The following is a 22,990-nucleotide window of genomic DNA, read 5'->3' as shown; positions in this document are numbered from 1 at the left end:
CAGGAAATCGTTCCAGTTCAGGCACGGGACCTTTGCTCTCTAGTCAGAAGACCTGGGTCTCCTTTGATGCTCACGTTGAGACTAATCACCTCCTTACACACTTTACAGCAGGGCTTTCTTGACAGTGTTTCAGGGGTTGACGAGATGCCCTTGCCTTGGGACCCCCTAAATGGAAGGTGCTTTATCGATGTACAGCTTCAACCCGTCTGCGTAGTGGTGATGACCGCCATCCATATAATACGTTCAGTGGCCTAATGGAGTATATGTTTAAGAAACAAAGGAGGGAAGGAAGAGGAGAGGCACGAAGACAAGAAGTGGGGAGGGAGGGAAAAGTTACTTCACTCATTCGAAAACCAAAAGAACGTCTTGGGCTATAATCATGTCATGTTTAATCCATTGAAAGGTAAAGAATGATTCAAATGACCTTAAAGTTGTTTTATTTTTTACTTTGTGTGGAAAAATCAGAACCAGCACCATCACCCTGGACTTGGTGTAAATCAGAATTAAAAGAGAACTAATAACATTCATTAGTTGGTGTGAGATTTCTCCTACAGCGTTATTAAGACCAGACAAAAATTCTCAAGACTCTGTTACTCACCAAGACCACAGAACAAAACAAAAACCTTTTCTCTAACTCCCTCATGGAATAGAAGTGAAATTGGAGTCCTAGGCTAGGAAGAAGTATGTAGGTAATTTTTCTTGTTTGGTTTTGGTTTCTGTCATGTTATATATATGGGTTATAGATTCTGTCTTTTATGCTATCTGACTTTTTTAAGGGGGATAATTAATTTCTGTCCACCTGGAGTTAAACCCACGTCTCCCCTTCTTGCTTAGCCCTGAAGATAATCATTAAGAACCTTTCCTTGCCCCGGTTCCAGAATGTTCTCAGCACCTTTAATGTGCTTTTATTTTCTTCACAATTCTTTTCAAGATGTAACTCTCATCATACTTTTTTTTCCCCAAGTAACATCAGAAACACAGATTCTAATTTATCTGTTTTAATTATGTGAGCTTGATGATACGCTTACATGCAGTTCAATTACTTTTGTGATTAACAAACACTGTGCTTCTAAAGTGTTCAGAGTACGTCCCTCCAGAACACACTTACCCACAATTGTAGCAATTACTGAAATTGTCTGCCGTGGTGTCCTCAAATTGGTACACAGGTCAATTACAGTACAAAATACGTAATGAAAATTTCTCGGCATTGAATTCTGACTGAACAGGATGCAGCACCTGGTTTTATGTGTGTTGACAAACTTGTGTTGCTCTCACCCCCATCCTGACGGTCCCCCTCTGAGGCTGATCCTCTTTGTTCTAAACGCAGGGGCAGATTCTTACTGCGGGTGTAACATCGCCAGGCACCAAGCGGGGCTCGCTTGTCAAATGCTATTCCCAGGTAGACTATGTTTTTTTCTTTTTTTCAATTATTTGAAATTTTATTTTGACTCTAAGCTCTTAGAGCCCAAGGGTCCCCAAACTTTTTATACAGGGGGTCAGTTCACTGTCCCTCAGACTGTTGGACGGCCAGACTATAAAAAAAAACTATGAACAAATCCCTATGCACACTGCACATATCTTATTTTGAAGTAAAAAAACAAAACAGGAACAAATACAATATTTAAAATAAAGAACAAGTAAATTTAAATCAACAAACTGACCGGTATTTCAATGGGAACTACGGGCCTGCTTTTGGCTAATGAGATGGTCAATGTCCGGTTCCATATTTGTGACTGCTAGCCGTAACAAGTGATATGACGCGCTTCCGGAGCCGTGACGGGTGCATCCCGTGTCACTGGAAGTAGTACTGTACGTGAGTGACCCCACAGTTTGTGGCACTGCCATATACAGTACTCCAGGAGCACAGGATGCAGATGCATCCTCTCACTGACCACCAATGAAAGAGGTGCCCCTTCCGGAAGTGCGGTGGGGGCCGGATAAATGGCCTCAGGGGGCCGCATGCGGCCCGCCAGCTGTAGTTTGGGGACCCCTGTCTTAGAGGGTGAAAATCACCGACTGTATGACAGTGGCCCAAAATAAGGATGTGTGACTAAATGAATTAAAAGTGTAAAGACTGAAGTCTAGGGTATGATTTAGCCACCATTGTGGTGGCTACTAAATGCTGGCCTGTCACACTGGACATTCGAAAGCTCTTTAGCTTTTGTCCTCTTGCACTGCGTCCTGCTTTTGTAGGAGAGGCATTCACAGCCCTGAGGTTTGTAGATTACCCTCTGCAGGTTTGTATATTACCCACCCAGAGAGCTGCTAGGGCTGTTTCCAGGATCTTGTCAGCCTGAAAGCAGCCTTCAGAATCCACCAAATACAGGTTGCAACACCATCCCCATCTGAGAGTGGGTCATTTTTTTCTCTTTTGTTTCAAATGTTGAAGATGTCCAGATAATTATACTAGCAAACATCGATGGAGAGCTTACTATGTGTTAGGCAGTGTTTCCAGCTTCCTGTGTTTGACACTTTGACTCATTTAATTCTCAGAGCAGTCCTCCGGAGTAGGCACCCTCATTTTCAGGTGAGGAGACTGAGGGTCTGGTGGCAATGCAGCAACTTGCCCTAAGTCACCGAGAAGCCAGAACACACCTCAAGAATTGTGGCTCCAGAGGAAGTTTGATCAGCCGCTGGGCTCTGTGTTGCCCCCTTTGGGTGGGCACGGCCACACTCTCCCTTGGTGATGCCTCCGATTCACCAGCAGAAATGTAACTTGGCCTCAGCCATTGGCTTTCCCCCTCGTCACCTGAGATTCCACGGGAAGCTTGCTCTGCCTGCACAAGAGGCAACAGAAATTCTGGGACCGTAACATCTGCTCCTGGGACCGTGGATGTCCGCATCCTCACTTACATGTCTGGGGACCTATCTTGAAGACAGGTGTTCCAAGGTTTCCGGGATTTGTTGTGTTTCTTGGAGAACTCCTACTAAGGTTTCACTTAAGGAATGAATTACAATCTTTTCATTAGATTGTAGGGAAGAATGTAGGCAGTTCTCCCGAGAGGTGGAATGATTCATTCAATAAATGATATGGACATGATTTGTGTCTTTTCTCCCCTTTGTGGTGATGTGTCTGATTTAGGCTAAGACACAAGTTGGGTGAATTGGCTCATGGCCTTGGGCCCAGGTGGGAGGAAGCGGCCTCATGGGCTGGGCGGGCATTACCAGCGGTCTCTTTCCCCTGCGTTCTTCTGAACTGCGGCTGGACACCACTGCTGTGGTTAAGCAGAGGACTTTTCATTTGCTCCCTTTAGTTTGGCAAGAAACACAGCAGCCTCAGTCTCCGGGGTTGTTAGGTGATGCTCACAGTTTAAGTTCCCAATTTAATGTGGATCCTGAAAGCTCTGGGGAGAATTCCTTACCCTTTGACAGTTTCTCCGAGTTGACTGGTGCTCTGGGCTTTTTTCTCGGAGCTCTTCCGTCATCTGGCCCATCTGAACGTTGTAGTTGTCTTATCAGTTTCCCGAAAGTAGCGTCTGGATGTCTCAGTGTGCTCATGGAATGATGTTTCTGTCCTCAGAGTCCTCAGGGCAAGGTTCATCTGCATCTTCAAATCCATCTCATCCCACTCACCCTCGCAAAACAATTGCTGAAGTGATGAATAGCCCTGCGCTGGATGGGGGACCAGTGAGGTCATATCTGGATTCTATTCAATGACATTTCAATTTTAACTTCAGGCCAAAGCCAGAAAGCTAGACGTGCATATCCAAGTGTTAATACAAGAGACCACCCGAAGGATTTTCATAGACCATGAGTGGCCCACAGGCCATATATAATGGTCTAAGAAAAAAAGTAATATGAGTTCTTTGAAAAATAGGGATTTATGAAAAGCCCTGGAGAACAGGTATAATCAATGAGCATAGTCAATTCCCCAGATTACTAGGGGAACAGAATCTGAGCAGAAAGGACTCGGGAATTCTCGTCTGAGCTGTGGCATAGTGCTTAGGGAATGATCCCCAGCCAGGGCGCACGAGTAAACCTCTTCCCTGGGTAGAAACATTGCTGCTTCCAGCTCTATCTGGAGTGTCAAGTTTTCCAAACATAAGACAATTGCATTGTTCTGGGCAACCGATGGTGAAATATGATGCCAGAGCAGAAGACATGACAAATTATAAAAATGACTGGGGCTCCAATTGAGATGGATATCTACAGTGTGTCCGTAAAGTCATGGTGCACTTTTGACTGGTCACAGGAAAGCAACACAAGACAATAGAAATGTGAAATCTGCACCAAATAAAAGGAAAACTCTCCCAGTTTCATACCTATTTAGAGCAGTTTGATGTGGGCTCACGCACAGATTTTTTAGGGCTCCTTAGGTAGCTATCCCGTATAGCCTCTACAGACTCGTCACTGACTGATGGCCTACCAGAACGGGGTTTCTCCACCAAACTGCCGGTTTCCTTCAACTGCTTATCCCACCAAGTAATGTTATTCCTATGTGGTGGCGCTTTGTTATAAACGCACCGATATTCACGTCACACTTTGGTCACGGATTCGAATTTAGCGAGCCACAGAACACACTGAACTTTCCTCTGTACCATCCACATCTCGACTGGCATGGCCGTGGGCTGCTCCGCTGTATACACGGTGTTATGTCATCATCTGCGCATGCGCACATGCTGCCACATCATCCTACAGAAACTGGGAGGGTTTTCCTTTTATTTGGTGCAGATTTCACATTTCTGTCGTCTTCTGTTGCTTTCCTGTGACCGGTCAAAAGTGCACCATGACTTTACAGACACATTGTAGATGTTTGATGTTGAAAATACTGTAAGTTGATACTGGATAACTTTACCCACAGGTTATATGGGGTGTTTGAAGCAGCTTCCCCCCACCAACCCCAATTATTAAAGTTCATTGCAAGAAATTCAGAAAAATTTAAAGAGGAAAATGATCACTACTACTCAGGGTGACCATGATTATTGTTGGGGAATATATCCTTCTAAGCATTTTGTGTGTGTGTGTATGTGTGTGTGTGTGTGTGTGTGTGTGTTTCAGACAAAAATGGATTCATGTTCAACATACTATTTTTGTAACTAGCTTTTTTGTTTTTTAACAGCTGTGTGGAAGCATAAATCATAATAAAATTCACCCACTTTAAATATACAACTCAATGTTGTAGTAAATTTACAGAGTTGTACAATCATCACTACAATCCTGTTGTAGAACATTTTCCATCATAGGGTCCAGCCTCCTTCACTTAGGATATTGTGACCACTTTGCCATGTCAACAAACAGTATTTCCTCATGTATCAGATGCACCCTTTTTCAAAAAATTGGGGGTCTAAAAACTGGGTGCATCTTATACAGTGGTTGTAGAATTTTTTACTTTCATTTCCCACTTTTTTTGAGTGGATGAAGAGTTGTATGAATTTTATGATGAATAAAACTTGAGATCAATAACTTTATGTAATAATTTTTTTTTCAAATTTCAGACCCCAAAAATAATGTGCGTCTTATACATGGGGGAATACGGTAGATCTCAGTGAGGTCACAATACTCCATTGTGCAAACATGTCATATCAGTATCAATACTGGTATCTACTTAGGTTTTTTTCCTCTGTATTTAAATTTTTATCATTATGACCATGTACATACATATATTTGAACTTATCTGAATATTTTAATAAAATAAATCCTTTCAAGTAGACTCTGGGTCAAAGGGGCAATACATTGGAAATTTTTCTGTACATTGCCAATTGCCCTCCAGAAAGGTGGTGCAAATTTATCCTCCCATCAGTAGGATATGATAGTCCTACTTCATTCCCTTGTTGGTCTTTTTATTCTTTGTCAATCTGGTGGGAGAAAAATGATATATATTTGTTTTTCGTTAGTGTACAAAAAGATCACTCAGAGGGTCGGTATCTTTCATACATTTCTTGGCTTTTTGTGTTTCTTCCTTTGCCTGTTTTTCTTTTAAAATGTTCGTCTACTTTTTTTATACCTTTTTTTACTTATGAGAGCTCTTTTCCCCTTCAGGTTATTAATATTTTTTTCATATACGCTACAATCCTTTTAAAATTATTGCTTCCTTTAGCTTTTGTGTTTTCATTTCTAAAACAAAAATAAAATATGTTTAGCAATAGATTTATTTTTAATTATGTATCTGGACAGAAAATGTAATGCTTTTCCTACATTGAAAAGACAAAAGGAAAGTGTTAATGACTTCCTTGTCTCCATGTAACAGGCATTTTATGAAGTGCCTACTGTGTGCTCTGTATTGGCCACCAGTAGCGATTAAGTGCTAAAGAGAATAGTGTCGTCCCTGCCCTCTTGACTGTTACTTGCTCAGAGCCTTATTTTCTAAACCACAACTTGGGGAATTCAATATAATTTGCGAGCCTACCACCTACAGATTATAAAATTCATAAGTTCATTAGTGAAAGTGGAGAACGTTCATTCAACAAATATTTATTGGGCATCTGCGTGTCAAGAGCTATTGATGTTTTTGGAGACTGAGCATCAAACAAAGTGGTTTCCCATTATCAGGGAGCGCCATTTATTTTAAATTAAGCAATTTAACCCCTTGACATCTACAAAATAAAACTGGATAAGTAATCCAGTTTTGTAAAATGATATCGTTTCTTGCTAATAGTATTTCTTCTCTTACCAGCCTTTAGTAAACAAAAAATAAGATCAGCTTTTTACATGCCCAGATGGAACCATTAAAATAGATTTCAGCTTATCTTCATAGATTGAAGGGAAATGTTTCCCAAATGATAACTCAAAGGAAGTGTTTTAAAATCTTTACATCATGTTTCTATAAAGACTGAAATGTTATTTTAGTTTGCCTCATGTAAGTGTATGTATTATATGTATAGTCAGCTTCATTCTTTTTGTTTTGTTTGTTTTTTAATGTTTGGCAGTGAAAATAAAACTTGAACATGAAAATTCACCAAGAGTCCCTTAAAAGAAAAAACCACAGCATTTGAACTTCAGGCCCTTTCATGTGGGAAAGATAAGACTTTGAAGTCAGTGGAGCTGCATGCATGGTGACATCCCAACCTGGCTGACATGGGAAAAGGCTGCCACTCCATCCCCTTTTCCTCTGCTTGGGGAGCCACCCATCCACCCCCGCCCACTCCCCAGTGACTTCGGTGAGAGTCCCTCCTTCTTAGGTGGGTAGAAATGGTGGCCACTTGAAAGCCTTGGCTTCAGTGGGGAGGTGGGAGGAGCCCCCCTGCTCTACAGTCACAGTTTAAGAGATTTGGAAAAAACAAGGTAGATTCTCGCTCTGAAAAACGTTGAGATACCCTGTGTGTCGTTGTACTAGCCACTAATGTGACGTCACAGCCGTTAGAATCACCACGCCAAAGGAGGGAATGCAAACTCTAGGCTCTGTGGAAGGTATGAAAAGGGGAGCCTTGTGTTTGAGACTTTGCAAATGATAGGGAGCGGTGGTGGGTGGGGCAGGAGAGGGAGCCCAGACCATGACCAAAAGACCAAAAAACGCAGGACGGGATGCAGGAACGTAAAGGAAACTCCACTTTCATCCCTAGGGCCAAGGTATTCACGATAAACGACAATTAATAAAATGTCCTGGGACTGGTGCTCTTCATCTTCAGAAAATGATTCCGTTTTACCTAGTTGCTCTCTTCTAATATCATACGTGGGGTGGTGGAGAGACCATATTTGCTTTTTAGAAATCTGCTTTGCCTGGCTGCAGCATCTATTTGGGACAGCAGCGGCCACCACGATTATTCTGTTTCATACTCGAAGTTACTGTTGTTGTAGATGAATGGGTCCAACCAGCTAGACTATTGTACAAGCGAAATTCCTCGCCACAGCAGGGTGCCAGGCATTTGGTTAGCAGCTGTGACTGCTGCTTGCTAGGAAGGTATGAACAAACCACCCCACTGACGAGCTGAGCTCAGGGTGGTCTAATTAAAACAGATGCCACTTGGATACAACTTCACAGGACCTTGGAATGCGGGGGGATTTAGGGGTCATCTAGTCCACCCACCCACACATTTGCAGTGAGGCCTGCAGGAATTAAATCACTCCTGCCTCAGCTTGAAAAGGCAGGTGCGCCACATGCATTCCCACACGCACGTCCCAAGATTCTGTTCTGCGCACGCGCGAACTTTATTTGGTTGCCAGATAGCCCAGAGGGAGAGAGGCAAAGGGCGGGCTCAGTAGGGGTGCTTCAGGGTGTGCTCCATAATGGTCTGGAGCGCCAGCCATGTCTCCTGGGCCGTGGGGATGATCTGGGAGGCGGGCAGCAGGAAGCCGTAGCGCCCAGTGTCCCGGAGCTCGAAGGTGTAGGAGTACTTGATGCCCTGGTCGTAGGTCCAGTCAATGGTACCTCCACTGGCTCGGTCTGGGGCGGGAACAGAAACGGGAGAGCGAACTTTGAAACAGGAAAGCATTTATTTCTATGGTCCAAGCTGACAGTCCAAAGCTCACAGCCTCTGCTGTGCTGGTTGGAGTCAGCAGCTACTCAGTGCGGCTGTTGACCAAGCAGCCTGGCTTCTACCCCAGAGATTCCCCTGAAGGTTCTCAGCCTCCAGGGCCCAGAGAGGTGGACCAGTAGTGGTTCTCTCCCTGGGGGATGCAAGAAAGTTCCTGCGATTGCAAAAGCCCAACTGAAAACCACCTCGGTCCCCATGGGGCCACTTGGTCAAGCCTCCAAATATACTAGAGTTACCCACTTGGGTGACCAGGATTTGTCCCCCAGGGCTGTGGTCTGCAGGGCAAAGTGCACAGGGCCCGAGTCAAAGCAAAAGCTCCTTGTCTGTGTTCAGAAGAAACTTTGTACGGATTTGCAATGACCAAGCAAGTTAGGAAGCTGCTTTTGAACTGGGCAGGGAAGGGGGGCGGGGGCTGCGGTCAGAATTTAACTTGACAACACTGAACAAAGCAAAAACCTTTGACTCCAGGTTGAAACAGTTTCCAAAGAAGGCCTGGAATCCAAAAGCACAGCAAGCATTGGGGAAGACTGTGACCCACAAAACCTGCCAGCCCCCCCCCCCCCCACGTAGGAAGCATGTGCGAAGTATGAGCCACCCTCCCTCCCACCTCTGTCCCTGTCCCCTGCTTTTCCAGTGGCCCTGCCTCCTGTCAGCTGGCAAACATGGTGCATCCCCTCAGGACCCCACAGATCTGCCTGCCTGCATCCCACCTGTCTCTACAGCTCTGTGCTCTCATTTGGCCACGGCCCTGAGGGTCTCCACGCTGTTCCTGTTGTTCCCGCAACACTGGGCCAGGCACGCAGAAAGGCCTTTGCTCTAGAAGGTTCTTCTGTCTGGAAGCTCTTCCCCAGATAGATAGCCTCTTGGCTCCCTCCCGTATTTCCTTCAGCACTTGTCCACATTTCACTCTCTCAATGGAGCCTTCCCTTCAACCCCCCCCCCCCACCCATTCCCGCCCCCAGCATTCCTGAGTCCCTCACCCTGTCCCAGTTTTCCTCTTTCTCCCTAGTACTTGTCACCTAACATACTGTATCACTGACTCCTCTTCATCCCTGGCTAGAATGTCCGTTTTTTAAATCTACGCTTATTTATTCCCAAGTATGTAAAACCAGGTCCAGGGCATAATAAGTGCTCAATAAACACGTGTTGACTTGATTCCCATTCTGTGTAGCAGTGTTCCGGCCATGGACATTGCATATACAAGTAAGCTGGGACAAGAGGATGTATTCTCCAGTTGAAGGTCATTGCGGGAGGAGTACTTTCTAAGTTGAATTTCTCTGTGATCTACGAATGCCAGCAGAACCCCAAGGCAAGGAACAAGAGTTCTCAGAGAAACTGACATTTCTGTCTGAAGGTATCAAAGAAGGCAGAGAAAGGGTAGCATTGCCCTCTGAGCCCACAGTTATCAGACAGGGTCACGGGGCATTTTCCTTGCCCATGTCCCCCAATCTGGTCACCCTTGGCTACCTCCTCCAGGAGGGACACTTGCTGGGGTAGGAAAAACCAACTGAGATTCCTTCTGGGGCTACCCTCAGAGACTCTCCCCCTACTTACAAATGGTCGTGATGATGCTGCCGTACTTGAACTTGGTCCCATACAGAGAGGCCAGGGCTGTCACTGCAGACTTGGCCAGCTGATCCTGGAGAAAATGCCAAGCAAGACCACCTGTCATGGCCAGCACAGCTGGACCAGGGTCATCCGGGGGCTGGCAGGGTGACCCAGGAGCATGCACCCTGCAGAAGCAGGTCCCCAGCAGAGAGCACGGGGCCTGCCGGGTCCTACAGGGTCAGCACTGAAGCTCAGCAGCCCCGTGAGCCTCTGACCCTGCAGGATGTCTGGCTGGCACTTTGCTGCCTTTTGGTCACACTGCAGCTCCAAGTATGACAGATGGGACTCAGCTACTCTGTGCCTCAGTTTCCCAAACAAAAAGTAAGACTAGTTAGTCTGTCTTGCCAGTCTTCCCAAGTCATCAGGGGTCCAGGGAGGAAGAGGGTACCAGGCACTGTGTAGGCCTCGTGCCCTAAGCAGGTCTGACGGGTGAAACGATAGGCCCGCCCAGAGCTGCCCCTGGGTTAGAAGGGCAGGCCGCGATCGGCACGCACCAGCTCGGCCTGGTCAGCCGTGGGCTCGGACTTGTAGCCATAGGGATAGAGGAGGAGCTGGGAGTAGCTGTGGATGGAGATGAAGGCCTTGATGTTCCCATGGCTCTTCACAAAGTCCACGATGGACTTGACCTCCGATTCTGAATTGGCAAACTTGCCATGGTAAGTCTCTGAGCAGGGGTTCTTGCTGGCTCCGGCCACTGTGGGAGGAGAGAGGGGTAGTTGGCGTTCCTTACAGCAAAGCAGTGTGCCCTTGCATGGAAATGTGGGTGAGGTAGGACACAGGAGGGTTCACCCCCACCCTCAGATTAAGGAAGAACCAGAGGCCTTCTATACCCTGGGGCTCCACCTCCCTCCCCAGACAGGCTTAGGCACAGATGATGGACCTGCCCAGGGAGGTGAGAAGTCTCTTCCAGCCAGACCTGTTCTTGCAGAGAAGTAACCACAGAGGGAAGAAGCTGAGAACCCCTAGGTAGGTTTCAGACCTTATTCCCAATGGGAGGAGCTTTCCTGTCACCGACAAGGGACAAGCAAGCCTCGAGTGCTACCTTCTGCCCTGAGAGCCTCAAAGGAGGAGGGGCGGCCCTTCCGACCCCCTCCCCCCTCCACCCTCACTCCAGCCCTCATTGTTGAGGCAGGACAGGGACAGGGGTAACAGGCCAAAGGAGGGGAAGAAGTTGTCCCATCCCCGCTTCTCAGATCACACTGGGCCTTACTCCCAAATCCAGCGTCCCAGTTCCGGTTGGGGTCCACGCCCACACAGGCAGAGCCGGCAGAGATCGATCTCGTCTTGCGCCACAAGCGGTTCTAGAGAAAGAATCAGACACTTGTCCATCACCATCATTGGTTAGCCTGGGTCTCAGAGCCCACAGGGAGCAGCGTGGGCTGGTGCGGCCTCAATCAACGCACAGCACCCCCACCTGGAGCTTGGGTGTGGACACAGAGCGAGATCAGAAACCACTTTCAACTAGTTGTCAGGGAGGAAGATCTAGAATTGGAGCTAGCTAGCTCTTGGATGAAGGAAAATGGAAGAGACAATGGATGACATTTGACCAGGGGTTTCTGCTGGTGGGAAGTGAAAAAAGCACGAGGTGCCCCCACCCACACACACATTTGATTGGCAGCATGCTGTACCAGCCATAAAAATAGAATACAACCAAGAAGTAAGGTCTGGGGCAGTGAGTCTTCACTGCTGACAGTTTTCTCCCCCCACACCCAGACATTTGAGGATGTCTGAAGCCCTTTCTGGTGGTCTCAGCTGGGGGGTTGCTACTGGCATCTAGTGAGTACTTGTCAAGAAGTGGTAAACACTGCATACAAAGGACGGCTCCCCACACAAAGAGTTATCTGCTCCAAAGGGCAAGAACACCGAGGCGGAGAACCCTGGTCGAGGGGTCAGGTCTATTTGCCCTTCCCTTGACTTCTGGGGGGTTGGGCATATGGGTGAATAATCTGTTGGTCTCAGAGGCCCACCCTGCTTTCCCCCAGAATAAGAGACATCATGTACCGTGCTGTGGGTGAAGGCAAAGCCATCAGGGTTGGTGACAATCTCCAGGAAGATATCCATGTTGTCAAGCACGGCAGTGAAAGCTGGATCTTGGCCATAGTCCTGCGTGATCTGGTGGGGTGTTGGGGGCAGAAAGGCCACGTGAGGCACCCACCAGGCTGAGCAATAGACACCTGCCCGGCCCCTCTGTGGTCACTGTTTGGGCATGGGAAGGGGCGGCCAGAGCCCCCTTGGCTCCACAGGCTTACCTTCTTTGCAAACCAGATCCCGCTGGCCTGAGTGACCCACTCCCGGGAGTGGATGCCCGTGTCAATCCAGATGGCCGGACGGTTGTTGCCGCCCGTGCTGAACTGGACAAGAAGAGCAGAAACAAGGTCCACTTGGGGCCCGGTCTCCCCTCCTCCAAGGGAGACCCCCGGGCCAGGGGGCCCCTGCTCTCTGGGTGTCACCGGCTGAGGCTCTGTGTATGGGGCCATCTCTCCGGCGGGGTACAGGGCTGGACAGGGACCTCTTGCTCTCAGCCCAGGCTTGGGGCAAATGTGATTCAGCCAGGTTTCCAGCCCCCGCCCTGTTCCTCTGTTGAGGGTCACAAACAAAATGTGTTTTCTGGATTACCCCAATTCCAGAATACTTTTCACAATGTGACACTTGGTTAGAAACACTTGGGTCATATAAAAGTTTTAATTGTGTGGACAGGTAGGCGCACACCTAGACTCGCATGGAAATTCAGACCTTCCCAGATGTTGGCTCAGGGAGTGGGTAAGCAGTGGGTTCCCTGTGACCAGAGGCTCACCCTACACACAATGTGGGTGTCCACTCTTCCTGTGTGCCCATGTACACCCATATACAGGGGGCCATTACCTTCAGGACGTAGATGGGACGGCCTTCATAGGTGTTGCCAATGTGGAGCTTGCTGACAAGCTGTGGGTTCTCAGCCACCAGCATGTCCATGAAGCTGTAGATCTGTGAAGGGAGAGGATAGGAGACCAGCTTTAATGGCTTCCAGGTGTCCAGATACCTCCCTTAACAGCTCCATTAACCAGCCAGCTCTTAGCCCTACAACGTGGAAGAGCCACGGACCAGACCACCCAGGCCATGTGGAGATGGAGCAGGTACCACGCTCACCCCAGGCTCTGGACAAACCCCACCAGCCTGATGAAGAGCGACTGCCTGTGGGGTGTGGTCCCAGAAGTCCCTCACCTCATCCAGGTTGTGGTACGTGGCGTAGTTGAAGGTGTCGGTGGAGGCGGCCCGGGCCTGGAAAGCGAACATCTGCTCCTGCTCCTCGTCCAGCAGTGACTGCAGGTCCTCAATCATGATCGTGTACTTGATGCCATGGGCCTCCAGGAAGACTTTGACAGCCTGGATGCTGGGGAAGGGCACTCGGACATCGATGGGGGAGCCAGGCTGGGCAGGGCCCCGCCAGAAGTCCAGCTGGAGAAGACAAGAACCAGCACTGTCACAGGGCCAGCCTGGGAGGGGGTCCTGGGGCCAGAATTTCCTGTATAATTGAGAATGTTAGGGGCACAGGACGGAAGGAACCCCTGGGTGCAGGGCAAAGTCCAGTGCAGCCAGAGAAATGGCCCAGGAAGCGGAGTGGGGGTTGGGGGGTACTGTGAGACAGCCAGGGAGGAAACAGTATTGGAATGGGGGTTCCCCCTTTGCTCAGATGCTCAGGGGACCAAGGTTCAGGAACTGGGGGTTTAATCACTTCCTAACAAGGTTCAGTCCCCTGACTCCTTTCTGGGTTGCGTGGGAGAGAGAGCCCAGGCTCCAGGGTTTGGTGGGGCCAGCTGGTCTGAGAGGTACCGGGGGGCTTCACGCGGGGGGGGGGGGGCTCCTTTGTCCTCTGACCTGCAGGTGCTCCAGATCCTCCAGCTCTGTCACCTTCTGGACCTCAGGTTCATCAGCTGCAAAGATTCGGAGCACCTGGTGCCTGGCAGAGGGGAAGGGGAGATTGAGGGTCTGAGAAGCCCCCATTGGCCATGCACCTTCCCCAGGTGGGAGGGGGGTGGTGGAGGGAAGGTGAAGAAACCTTCAGTCCTCTGGACTGAGCAGGTAAGCACAGGAAGTCTAAGCAAGAGATGATCTGGGCTCCTTAGAACCGTCTGGACCCTGCCGCTGTCCCCAGTTTAGACCCTATGTCTTTCTCCAAAGCCAGGTCCCCTTCTCCCTGAAAATTCCTCCTCTGAGCTCAGACATCTCCAGGGCTCAGGAAGCTGTCCTGAGAGACAGTCTTGGTCCCAGCCCTGGTCCCCAGTCAGCCTGACTCCCGGGGTAGGTGCTAGTCTGCTCCTTGCTGGCCATTTTCCCATGTGTCTGTCTGTCCATCCCCTCCAGACAGTGGCTGGAGGCTGAGTCTTCCCTTTCTCCCCACTGAGCACCTCTTCCTCCTGCCCACACCCTTACCCCACAAAGTCCTCTTTGCCAAGGACAGCCCCCAGCAGGGCACTCAAAACCAGCAGACCCCGCATACTGCAGCCAATTGGGAAGGTCAACTGAGACTAAGAAAAGGTCCCGGGGCCTTTTAAACTCCCAGGACAGAGGTCCCCTGGCTGTGCCCAAGAGTTGTCCTCCCCGTTGCACCTGGGCACTGTCCCACGGGGAGGGAGGAGTGGGGGTTCTGAGCGCTGGTACCTTCTCACCCTTCCTGATAAAGCAGCAGGGAACCAAGCAGCTGGTGAGATAAGCTGGGTCTCCATCCCTTGGCCTGAAGGGCCAACCTGAGCCTGACGCTTAGCTGGGGCTTAAAGCCCTCCCCCCCAATCCGGAACCCTGCTCGCCCACAGCCCTCAGTGCTGCAGCCCACACCCCTGGGCACCTGTGCTGGCCTGGGCAGTGGAGAAGGAGCCAGGACTCTAGAGTAGCTACACCAGCTGGGGCCTCGGGCGAAGCGTCCCCTTCTTCCATGCCTCTGAGCACCAGCTCCTTTGTTCTTCTGACGGAGCAAGCTGGGATCCCCTACTCCACCCAGCTCTTGCAACTGCTGGCTCCTTACCACACTGGCTTTGTCCTGGGCTCCCCGTACCATGCGCATGGCGCACCCTCCTCTGGGATACGGCCCTTTGAAGGGCGCCTCCCAGCCCCGTTCCTAGCAGCTGAGACAGGAGCCCAACTCTTCCCAGCATTTCCCTCCACCCCCACCACTGGAAGCAGAATTGCCCTTGATGGGAACTGTAAACAGATGTCATCTGAGCAGACGGTGTAGTGGTGGGAACCGGGGCCAGGCCCGCTGGGGCTGCACAGTGTACAGGAGACACTGGAACTCACAGGGGGATTTGCTCCGGCTCTGGAGGCTGATCTCATTGTGGAGACATCTAACGAAAATCCTCCCTAATCCACCAGGGCCCCCGGGGTTCCCAGCACCATCTGGGGGCCCTGCTCTGTGTCAGAGCTCAGGCTTGGGTGCTGACAACAGCCAAGGTGGCCCTCTTTCTGGTTTCCATCTGTTCCCTCTGCCTCCCGGCCCCACCCCTAACTGGCCAACCCTCTTATGCCAGGGCAGTATGACCCATGATATTTACCCACAGCTCTCTCCTGAACCCAGCTCTGGAAAATGGTGAAACACTAAACTCATCCTCCGTAGATGTTGAGCCTCCATGAAGACAGGCCCCAGGCAAGGCTCACTTCCTCCCTGAAGCTTCCTTTGGCTTGTCTCTCACTTATCTGCCCCTTCTCTAAAGTCTCCTCCCTTTGTTCATTCATCCTTCTTGGCCAGGTACCATGCTCTGCTGTGGGATGCTGCCCAAGACAGACTGGTCCCTGACCTCAGGGAGCTCACGGTCTTGCAGGGAAGACAGAAGTGACCAACTCTGTTCCCGCAGGTCCCCCAAAAAGCTGTCACCAAGACAAGGTTAGACATACCAGAGATTCATGGGGAGAAATGCCACAAAGGATAAAAGGCAGGGATCAGGAGAAGGCAGGAGAGCCCTCAGCAGGTGCCAGGTCTGACACCTGGGAACGGAGAGGGGGAAGGAAGGAGGATCAGGCAGAAAAAACTCAGAAGACAGCACGGTTCTGACAGCATTTCGGCAGGGCTGATGAGAAATCTTTGAGCCAACACTGTAATCAAGAGAGTCCTGCGTTCCACGGGAACATTGGCACTAGTGTGCGTCACACTCAGTCGCCAGCTGGGAACAGCCGTGGGAAGTGTGGCCTCATCACAACACAGCCATCAATCAAATCTCTCCCCACCAACTGGTCCCTGATATCAGAGAGCTCATGGTCTGATGGGAAATGACAGAAGTCCCCAACTAGCGTGCTGGTTCTCTAACAGGTCTTATAAGAAGCTGTCGACAAGACAGAGTTAGACGTGCAAGCGACTTCCTGGAGCTGCTCTCCTCGCTGCACACCTGGGATGTGGCACGCACTATGGGTCCATACAGGAGGGCCCAGGGAGAACTTAACCAAGGTGACATTTTACCTGTGTCTTCACGACAGGATTTTGCCAGGCAGGGAAGAAAAGGGGTGCTTATCACACTAATCAGTGCTTGAACACCAACTCACACTTATTCCTCTTTAATCATTGGTACAGTGTTAATTCTAGCTCTCCAGGGAGGCTATAAATTTCCTCAGATCACCTGGAACACTGAGGTCGCTGGTTCAAAACCCTGGGCTTGCCTGATCAAGGCACATATGGGAGTTGATGCTTCCTGCTCCTCCCCCCTTCACTCTCTCTCTTTCTATCTCTCTTTCTCACTCTTTCTCCTCTCTTTCTAAAAAATGAATAAATAAAATCTCCTCAGATCAGAAACCTCTTACCTGTTCCTCATATTCTCGTCATCTCTCAGTGCCCTGGAGTCGCCTGGGGCTTTCTAATCTGTTCCCCACCAGGAACAAAGGTTGTATAGAGCCCTTCTTTGGTCTACATTATAAAAACATTTCTTTTTCTATGTCTAAGCTTAAAGCAGTCCTATAATTTTGACTCTGTTTCATGCACACTGCCCGTGTTTGGGTGTTGGCTAATTCTTGAGCCTTCTGTGAATTCCAGAAAAGATAAGCCCACGGGAGAAAGGGGAGGGGTGAGAAAGGGCGCAGCCCCTGCAAGAGGGCCTCTTGCAGCCTCCAGCCAGCAATCGGAGATATCCAGGAGTCATATGATCTATTTTCCTGCAAAGTTGCAGAAAATGAATTCAATGCTGCAAGCTGAAATGAGGGCGTGCACTGGCAGGAAGCCGAGGAATTTGGGTCTCCGGTAGAGGCTAAGCTTAATACCCCTGTTTTTCCCGAAGCACCTCAGGAAGCTGGAATTCACCTCTTGGTAAACAGCAGTTGGCTTAGAACGGAACCCGGGACAGAGGGCCACAGCTCCGCCTTCCCATCCCATGGGCTTGTCTCACACGGGCCCAAAGCAAGAATGAAGATGAAGGGCACTAGGCTGAAAGCTGGGGGAACAGGCAGAGAACCAGGACCTATGAGCACAAGAAAGAACCCAGTAGGCTGGCATCGAGATTCAAGGACACGTGACCTGGCAAGTGCCTGAATGCAAATAGACAGAGGCCACACTGACCAGTGTCCACAGTGTTCCTCCCTTCTTCCTGGCTGAACAAACCCAATTGTGTGCTGGCGTCACCTCTCAGGAAAGTCACCCCATTCCCAGCTCAGGGACTAACTCCAAGATCTGTCCCCAAGATCTGTCTAAGACAGTCGAAGAATCCTGTTCTCTTTTGCAAGTGATTGGTTTAGCGGTGGGGCATGTGGCCCAGTTTTGCCAATGAGATGTGAGGGGAGGCCAGCAAGGAAGTTTCTAGAAAGCATTTCCTCACTCTTCAGAAAGGGACACCTTTCTCTAGATAGTGTCAAGTCTGTTGCCCCTCCTTTGGACTATATAATATAAAAAAAATAGATGTTCTTTTTACTCATTGAAGTTTTCATTTTTGCTGTAAAAAATATTCCAGCCGATGCACTTAGTAAGCTTGTAAGTACTTGTATTGTCGGATGATGATACCATTTTACGCCTACAGAACCTTTCTGTGAATGGGGAAGACCCCTTGCCCTCTGGGAACAGCCCCTCACCCTCTCAGCAGAACGCTTTTGCTCAAGTGCCCAAACTGGGCAACTGTCCGTGACAGCCCTGTGGCCAGAGAATGCCCAGGCACGGGGAACAGAGGCTCCAAGACAATGCTCAGAGACCCTCAAACCAAAACCTAGAGACTAGGCTGTGAAAGAGTCAGAAGAAGAACCGATCCCCCGTGTCCATGTTAGGGTGACCATGAAGGGGAACCATATACAAGGGTGATCCTCGCACAGAGCACAGACGGACCAGTCAGGACGGCCGGAGCCGGTAACTAGGCAAGACTCCAGGTGTCTCCCTCTGGCAAGTAAGTGTGTTTAAGGCAAATGTGGCTCATTTTTGTATAGAAACATCTAGAAGAATTTAGGGCAGCCAAGAGGTGGGCTGTAAGGGACATCTCATTCCCCCCTCCTCCTGCTGATAACAGTCCCTCCATTTTCCTTTACTCTGAGGCCATGTGATTCAGACGGACCTACCCACCCACCTCCACCCCAGCTCTAGGGAAAAGCCAACAAATTCCTTTTTATTTTCCTCAAGCATTTTCAAGTTGGTTTTCTGTCCCATGTGACTGAAAAAATACACTGCTGTTGGGCAAAAGAATGATAAAATCTGTATTTTCTGGTTTTGTTCACTGTTTTTGTTAAAGATGGTGCTGCCCATCGCCCAAGTGATAATATTAATGCCCTTCTTGCTTGAGAAGGGGCGTGGTTATACTAATGTGTGTTGGGGGAGGGCTTTCCGCACCAAAAAGTTTTAAAAGGAGGAGTTAGGAGGCCCTTTGAGGGAGAGTGATCCTGTTCTTGTAGAGAGGAAGAGCCCAGGGTGTAGCAGGGCAGGGAAGCCACGTGGAGGAGGCAGTCAAAATGGCGGGATGCTGAAGGAGAAGCCAGTTTAAGCAGGAGAAGGAGATGGGGAACAGAGGTGAATAAGACTGGTGAGGTGGAAGCCTTTGATTCTAGGAAAACTCGGATGAGTCAGTGGCTTTGGGAGCTCTGAATGAAAAGGGAAGTATTTCCCACTGTGTGTACTTTCTTACCCACTGGGTGCAAGCTAGGATTAAAGGAAAATGGAACACCAGGTTTTGGCTCTGTTGACTCCTTACCATCCGAATCAAACCTGAACCTGCCTTGGCCAGGCAGCTTTGATGGCGGCTGCAGATACTGGCATTACAACTGCTAATATGAAAACATTCTCTAACTTCCAAAGAGAATAAAGTCTGAGAAGGAATGCCTCCTAAAACTAGTTTGCCACAAACCCATCACATGATTTTGGGCAAGGAACAGCACCTCCCCCCCCCAACCCCGGGCCTCAGTTTCCTCATCTGTGAAATGAGGAAGTTGGTCAGAATGATCTCCATGGTCCCTTCCAACAGTGACACTTTATGATTCTAGGACATTTGTATTTTTTACCCCCAAACAAATTAACAGCTGCGGTTACTGGTTTGTGGGGAGATCAGAGCAGAGCCACAGGGGCCCTGCGGCCTGCTGCCATGATAAGTGTTCCCAGGGCAGTGGAGGTCAAGAGGGGCCACATCCTGCTGAGATCAGTGGCCCGGGAAGGGGGGGGGGGGCTTGGAGGGCTGGAGGAGGAAGTTTGGAGGGACAGGGGCCTCTTTGAGTTTTGCTTTCCTGAGTGCCCAGAGCCTGTTTTTACTGTTTCCTTTGAAGCTGCAGCACAGTCGCTTTAAAGTGGCCAGTGGTGTTCATCTTCCAGAACCAGAACCGAGCCAGAGTTTTCCGTTGAAGGAAGAGTCACCTGAAGGGAGAGAAGTGTTCCAGTGGGTCCCTTAGGAAATGTCGAGTCAGAGCCCAAACCCCTGAACAGAGCTCTGGCAGTGAGAGGAACTAAGCAGGGATGTCCCACGAGAGGGGAAGGAAAAGAGGGGAGGGGAAGTTCGCTTCCTACAGGCCTGAGAGAGGAACTGGGGAGGACCGGTTGCTCCTGGACGTGGGGGGCAGGATGCGTCGCCCCTGAGACACAGGAGCAGGCGGAGGGTCAAGGAGAATGACGGCCACAGGGAGGGCATGCCTCACGAAAGGCCAGTGACCGGCTCCAGCACCATGGTCCAGTCCACGTGTTTCACTTTCTACACCGTCCTTCCCTTCCGTATTCCCAGTCAAGTGTTGTGAAATGTCACTCTGTGGCTTAGCTGTGCTTTGGGGACTGGAGGGTGGGTGCAGAGCCGCAGAGCTTGGCGACGCTGGTTAGGGGAGAGCGGGAGGCCCACTCCAGACGCCGGCGCAAGGAGCCAAGGAGGGGCGAGCCCGCGGAATGAATTTGCAGACATGGCCTCAGTCCCAAGAATTGTCCCAAGTACTCAGGGAAGGGCAGCCCCCGAAAGGCTCAACAGGCTGGAGTTGTTCTTCAAGACACCACCCCTCCCCAGAAGACATTATCTGTCCCCTCCATCCCCAAGCTCCAGACATGCTGAGGCTTCACCAGCTTGTGACGCACCCACAGGCCCTGCGTTCGCTGGAGTCTCAGCTTGAACTACATAAATGGCTGCCTGGGTCTTATGTTTCTAAAGCTTTTTTTTTTTTTTTTTTTTTTTTAATAGGACGCTTTTTTAAATTAAAAAAAAAAATTTTTTTGTAAAGTTATTTTCTCTCTGGCCCGGTCGGGGGCTGTCAGAGAGGAAACAGAGGAGGATGGTGGGGGTGAGGCCATCCAACTGCCCTGGCCCCGAGCCCAGGCCCATCCCCCCACCCCCTACCCCTCCCCTGCCCGCCCTGCGCTCACACAGGGCCCTTTCACATTCCAAAGGGCCGAGTGGGTTTGTTTTTTTAAGAAAGCAATCACCGCAGCACATTCACTGCGGTTCTTTAGGGCTTTCCATATGTATAATCGCTCTTTCTCTCTTCAGTTTTTCCAGTGTGTTTTTTTTTCTTTTAAATAAATGCTCATAAATTTTACTGGTGAAAAGGATGAAAAAACATACCTAAAAGAGCACTTTGTTGGGAGAGAAAAAAAAAACTTTAAAAACTAAGCTGAATGAAGAGAAACTGAACTCCTGTTAAGCACTAGATACCTAAGAAATAAAAATTTTTTAAGTTATAAAAAAAAGAGATTATGCTGTCGTTATCTTTAAAACTTGCATATCTAAGTCTTGAACTTTTATCTGATGAACTTAAATCCCCCCAGCCATCACCTCCCTGGGCTTCCTGGGAGACACCCTCCCCCAAGAAGACCCCCGGTTTTATTTCTCTCAGCCATTAGGTTCATGTTGGACCTTGTGTAGTTGAATGCTCTGGAGGCCCCCAATCTTTTTTTCTTTTCATTTACACCAGATTTATTGATTTGAGAGAGAGAGGAAGGAGACAGAGAGAAAAAGACAGAGAGAGAGAGAGAGAAAGAGTTTCTGTATGTCAGGGGTCGAGAACCTATGGCTCGCGAGTCAGATGTGGCTCTTTTGATGGCTGTATCTGGCTCACAGACAAATCTTTAATAAAAATAATAATAACGTTAAAAATATAAAACATTCTCATGTATTACAATCCATTCATTTCCTACCACTCATGTTCATGGTTGCGGGTGGCTGGAGCCAATCACAGCTATCCTCCGGGACAACACCAAATTTTTATGGGATAATGCATAACGTACACAGGTCATTGTGAGGTCAGGAAGTAAACTTCCCTTCTTTTAATCAAGTAGTCAGCTAGCTAATTGCAGAAACCCTTTTGACGAAGAAGATGGCTAAAAGAAAAAAAGATGAGGAGTATTGTACTTTTCAGCAGGAATGGACAGAGGAATTTGCCTTTGTGGAGAGAGCAGGTTCTGCAGTGTTTCTAATATGCAATGATAAAATTGCATCGATGAAATGGTCAAATATAAAGCGGCACTTTGACACATACCATACTACATTTGCATCGAAATATCCAGCAGGGGACAGCAAGAAGAAAACATGTCAAGAGCTACTGTGCAGAGTGCAAGCTAGTCAGCAGCAACTCCGTGTTTAGACCCAACAAGGTGACTGGAATTCGGCTAGCTTTGCTGGTGCTTTAGCAATTGTGAGAAATGGAAAGCCATTCACAGATGGGGAGTATGCCAAAACATCCATGCTTAATGTTGCCAATGAACTTTTTGACTTTTCTGATAAAGACAAGATAATCAAACGAATAAAAGACATGCCTCTGTTGGCAAGAACTGTTCACGATAGTACCATCATGATGGCAAATCAAATTGAGGCAACACAAGTGAAGAACATAAATGCAGCACCATTCTTTTCTCTCGCTTTGGATGAGTCAACAGACGTAAGCCATTTATCCCAGTTCAGCGTGATTGCAAGGTATGCTGTTGGTGACACTCTATGTGAGGAAAGTCTTGCTGTTTTGCCCATGAAAGAGACAACGAGAAAAGGATTTTTCAAGTCTTTCACTGAGTTCACTAAAGAAAAAAATCTACCAATGGATAAACTTATTTCGGTGTGTATTGATGGTGCTCCGTGCATGGTGGGGAAAAACAGAGGATTCGTAGCATTTCTTAGTGAATGTGAAAAGAGACCCATCCTAAGTTTTCACTGCATCCTACATCAGGAGGCGCCTTGTGCCCAGGTGTGTGGCGAGCAGCTTGGTGAGGTGATGTCGCTGGTCATTCAGGTGGTCAACTTTATTGTTGCCTGAGCTTTAAATGATTGCCAGTTTAAAACACTGCTGGATGAAGTTGGGAATAATTATCCTGGTCTGCTTCTACACAGCAATGTGCGTTGGTTGTCAAGAGGGTAGGTGCTCAGCCATTTCACGGCTTGTCTGAGCGAAATCCAGACTTTTCTTTAAATGAAAAACGTTAAACATCCTGAGTTAGCTAACACTGAGTGGCTCCTGAAGTTCTACTCTCTCGTGGACATGACTGAACATCTGAACCAGCTCAATGTGAAAATGCAAGGCGTTGGAAATACAGTCTTATCCCTTCAACAAGCAGTGTTTGCATTTGAAAACAAGCTGGAACTCTTCATCGCTGA

At 48.9% G+C, this 22,990-nt stretch overlaps 1 protein-coding gene across 1 annotated transcript; it reads right to left on the bottom strand.

Annotated features, from left to right (window-relative positions):
- Positions 1-8,061: 8,061 nt before the first annotated feature.
- CPA1 (carboxypeptidase A1) lies at positions 8,062-14,586 on the bottom strand. Its single transcript, XM_066262308.1, has 10 exons — positions 14,430-14,586; positions 13,875-13,956; positions 13,221-13,454; positions 12,882-12,983; positions 12,269-12,370; positions 12,021-12,131; positions 11,230-11,320; positions 10,514-10,713; positions 9,966-10,050; positions 8,062-8,320 (listed from the first exon to the last, which is right to left on the bottom strand). Exons 1-10 carry the CDS (start codon positions 14,492-14,494, stop codon positions 8,133-8,135), a joined length of 1,260 nt encoding a protein of 419 aa, XP_066118405.1. The 5' UTR covers positions 14,495-14,586; the 3' UTR covers positions 8,062-8,132.
- Positions 14,587-22,990: the final 8,404 nt, after the last annotated feature.

The sequence above is a fragment of the Saccopteryx bilineata genome, chromosome 2 (genome assembly GCF_036850765.1).
Source record: "Saccopteryx bilineata isolate mSacBil1 chromosome 2, mSacBil1_pri_phased_curated, whole genome shotgun sequence".
Taxonomy (NCBI): Eukaryota; Metazoa; Chordata; class Mammalia; order Chiroptera; family Emballonuridae; genus Saccopteryx; species Saccopteryx bilineata.
Note: the sequence above shows the minus strand (reverse complement) of the source record. Positions and strands in the feature narration are given on the sequence as shown.

Bases quoted from the DNA above. Each gene is read 5' to 3' on its own strand.
- CPA1 (XM_066262308.1), bottom strand. From the start codon at position 14,494: ATGCGGGGTCTGCTGGTTTTGAGTGCCCTGCTGGGGGCTGTCCTTGGC. The intron at 13,957-14,429 runs GTAAGGGTGTGG...CCCCTCTGCCAG, and splicing joins GGCAAAGAGGACTTTGTGGG to GCACCAGGTGCTCCGAATCT. The intron at 8,321-9,965 runs GTAAGTAGGGGG...TTCCCGCCCCAG, and splicing joins CAGCATCATCACGACCATTT to ACCGAGCCAGTGGAGGTACC.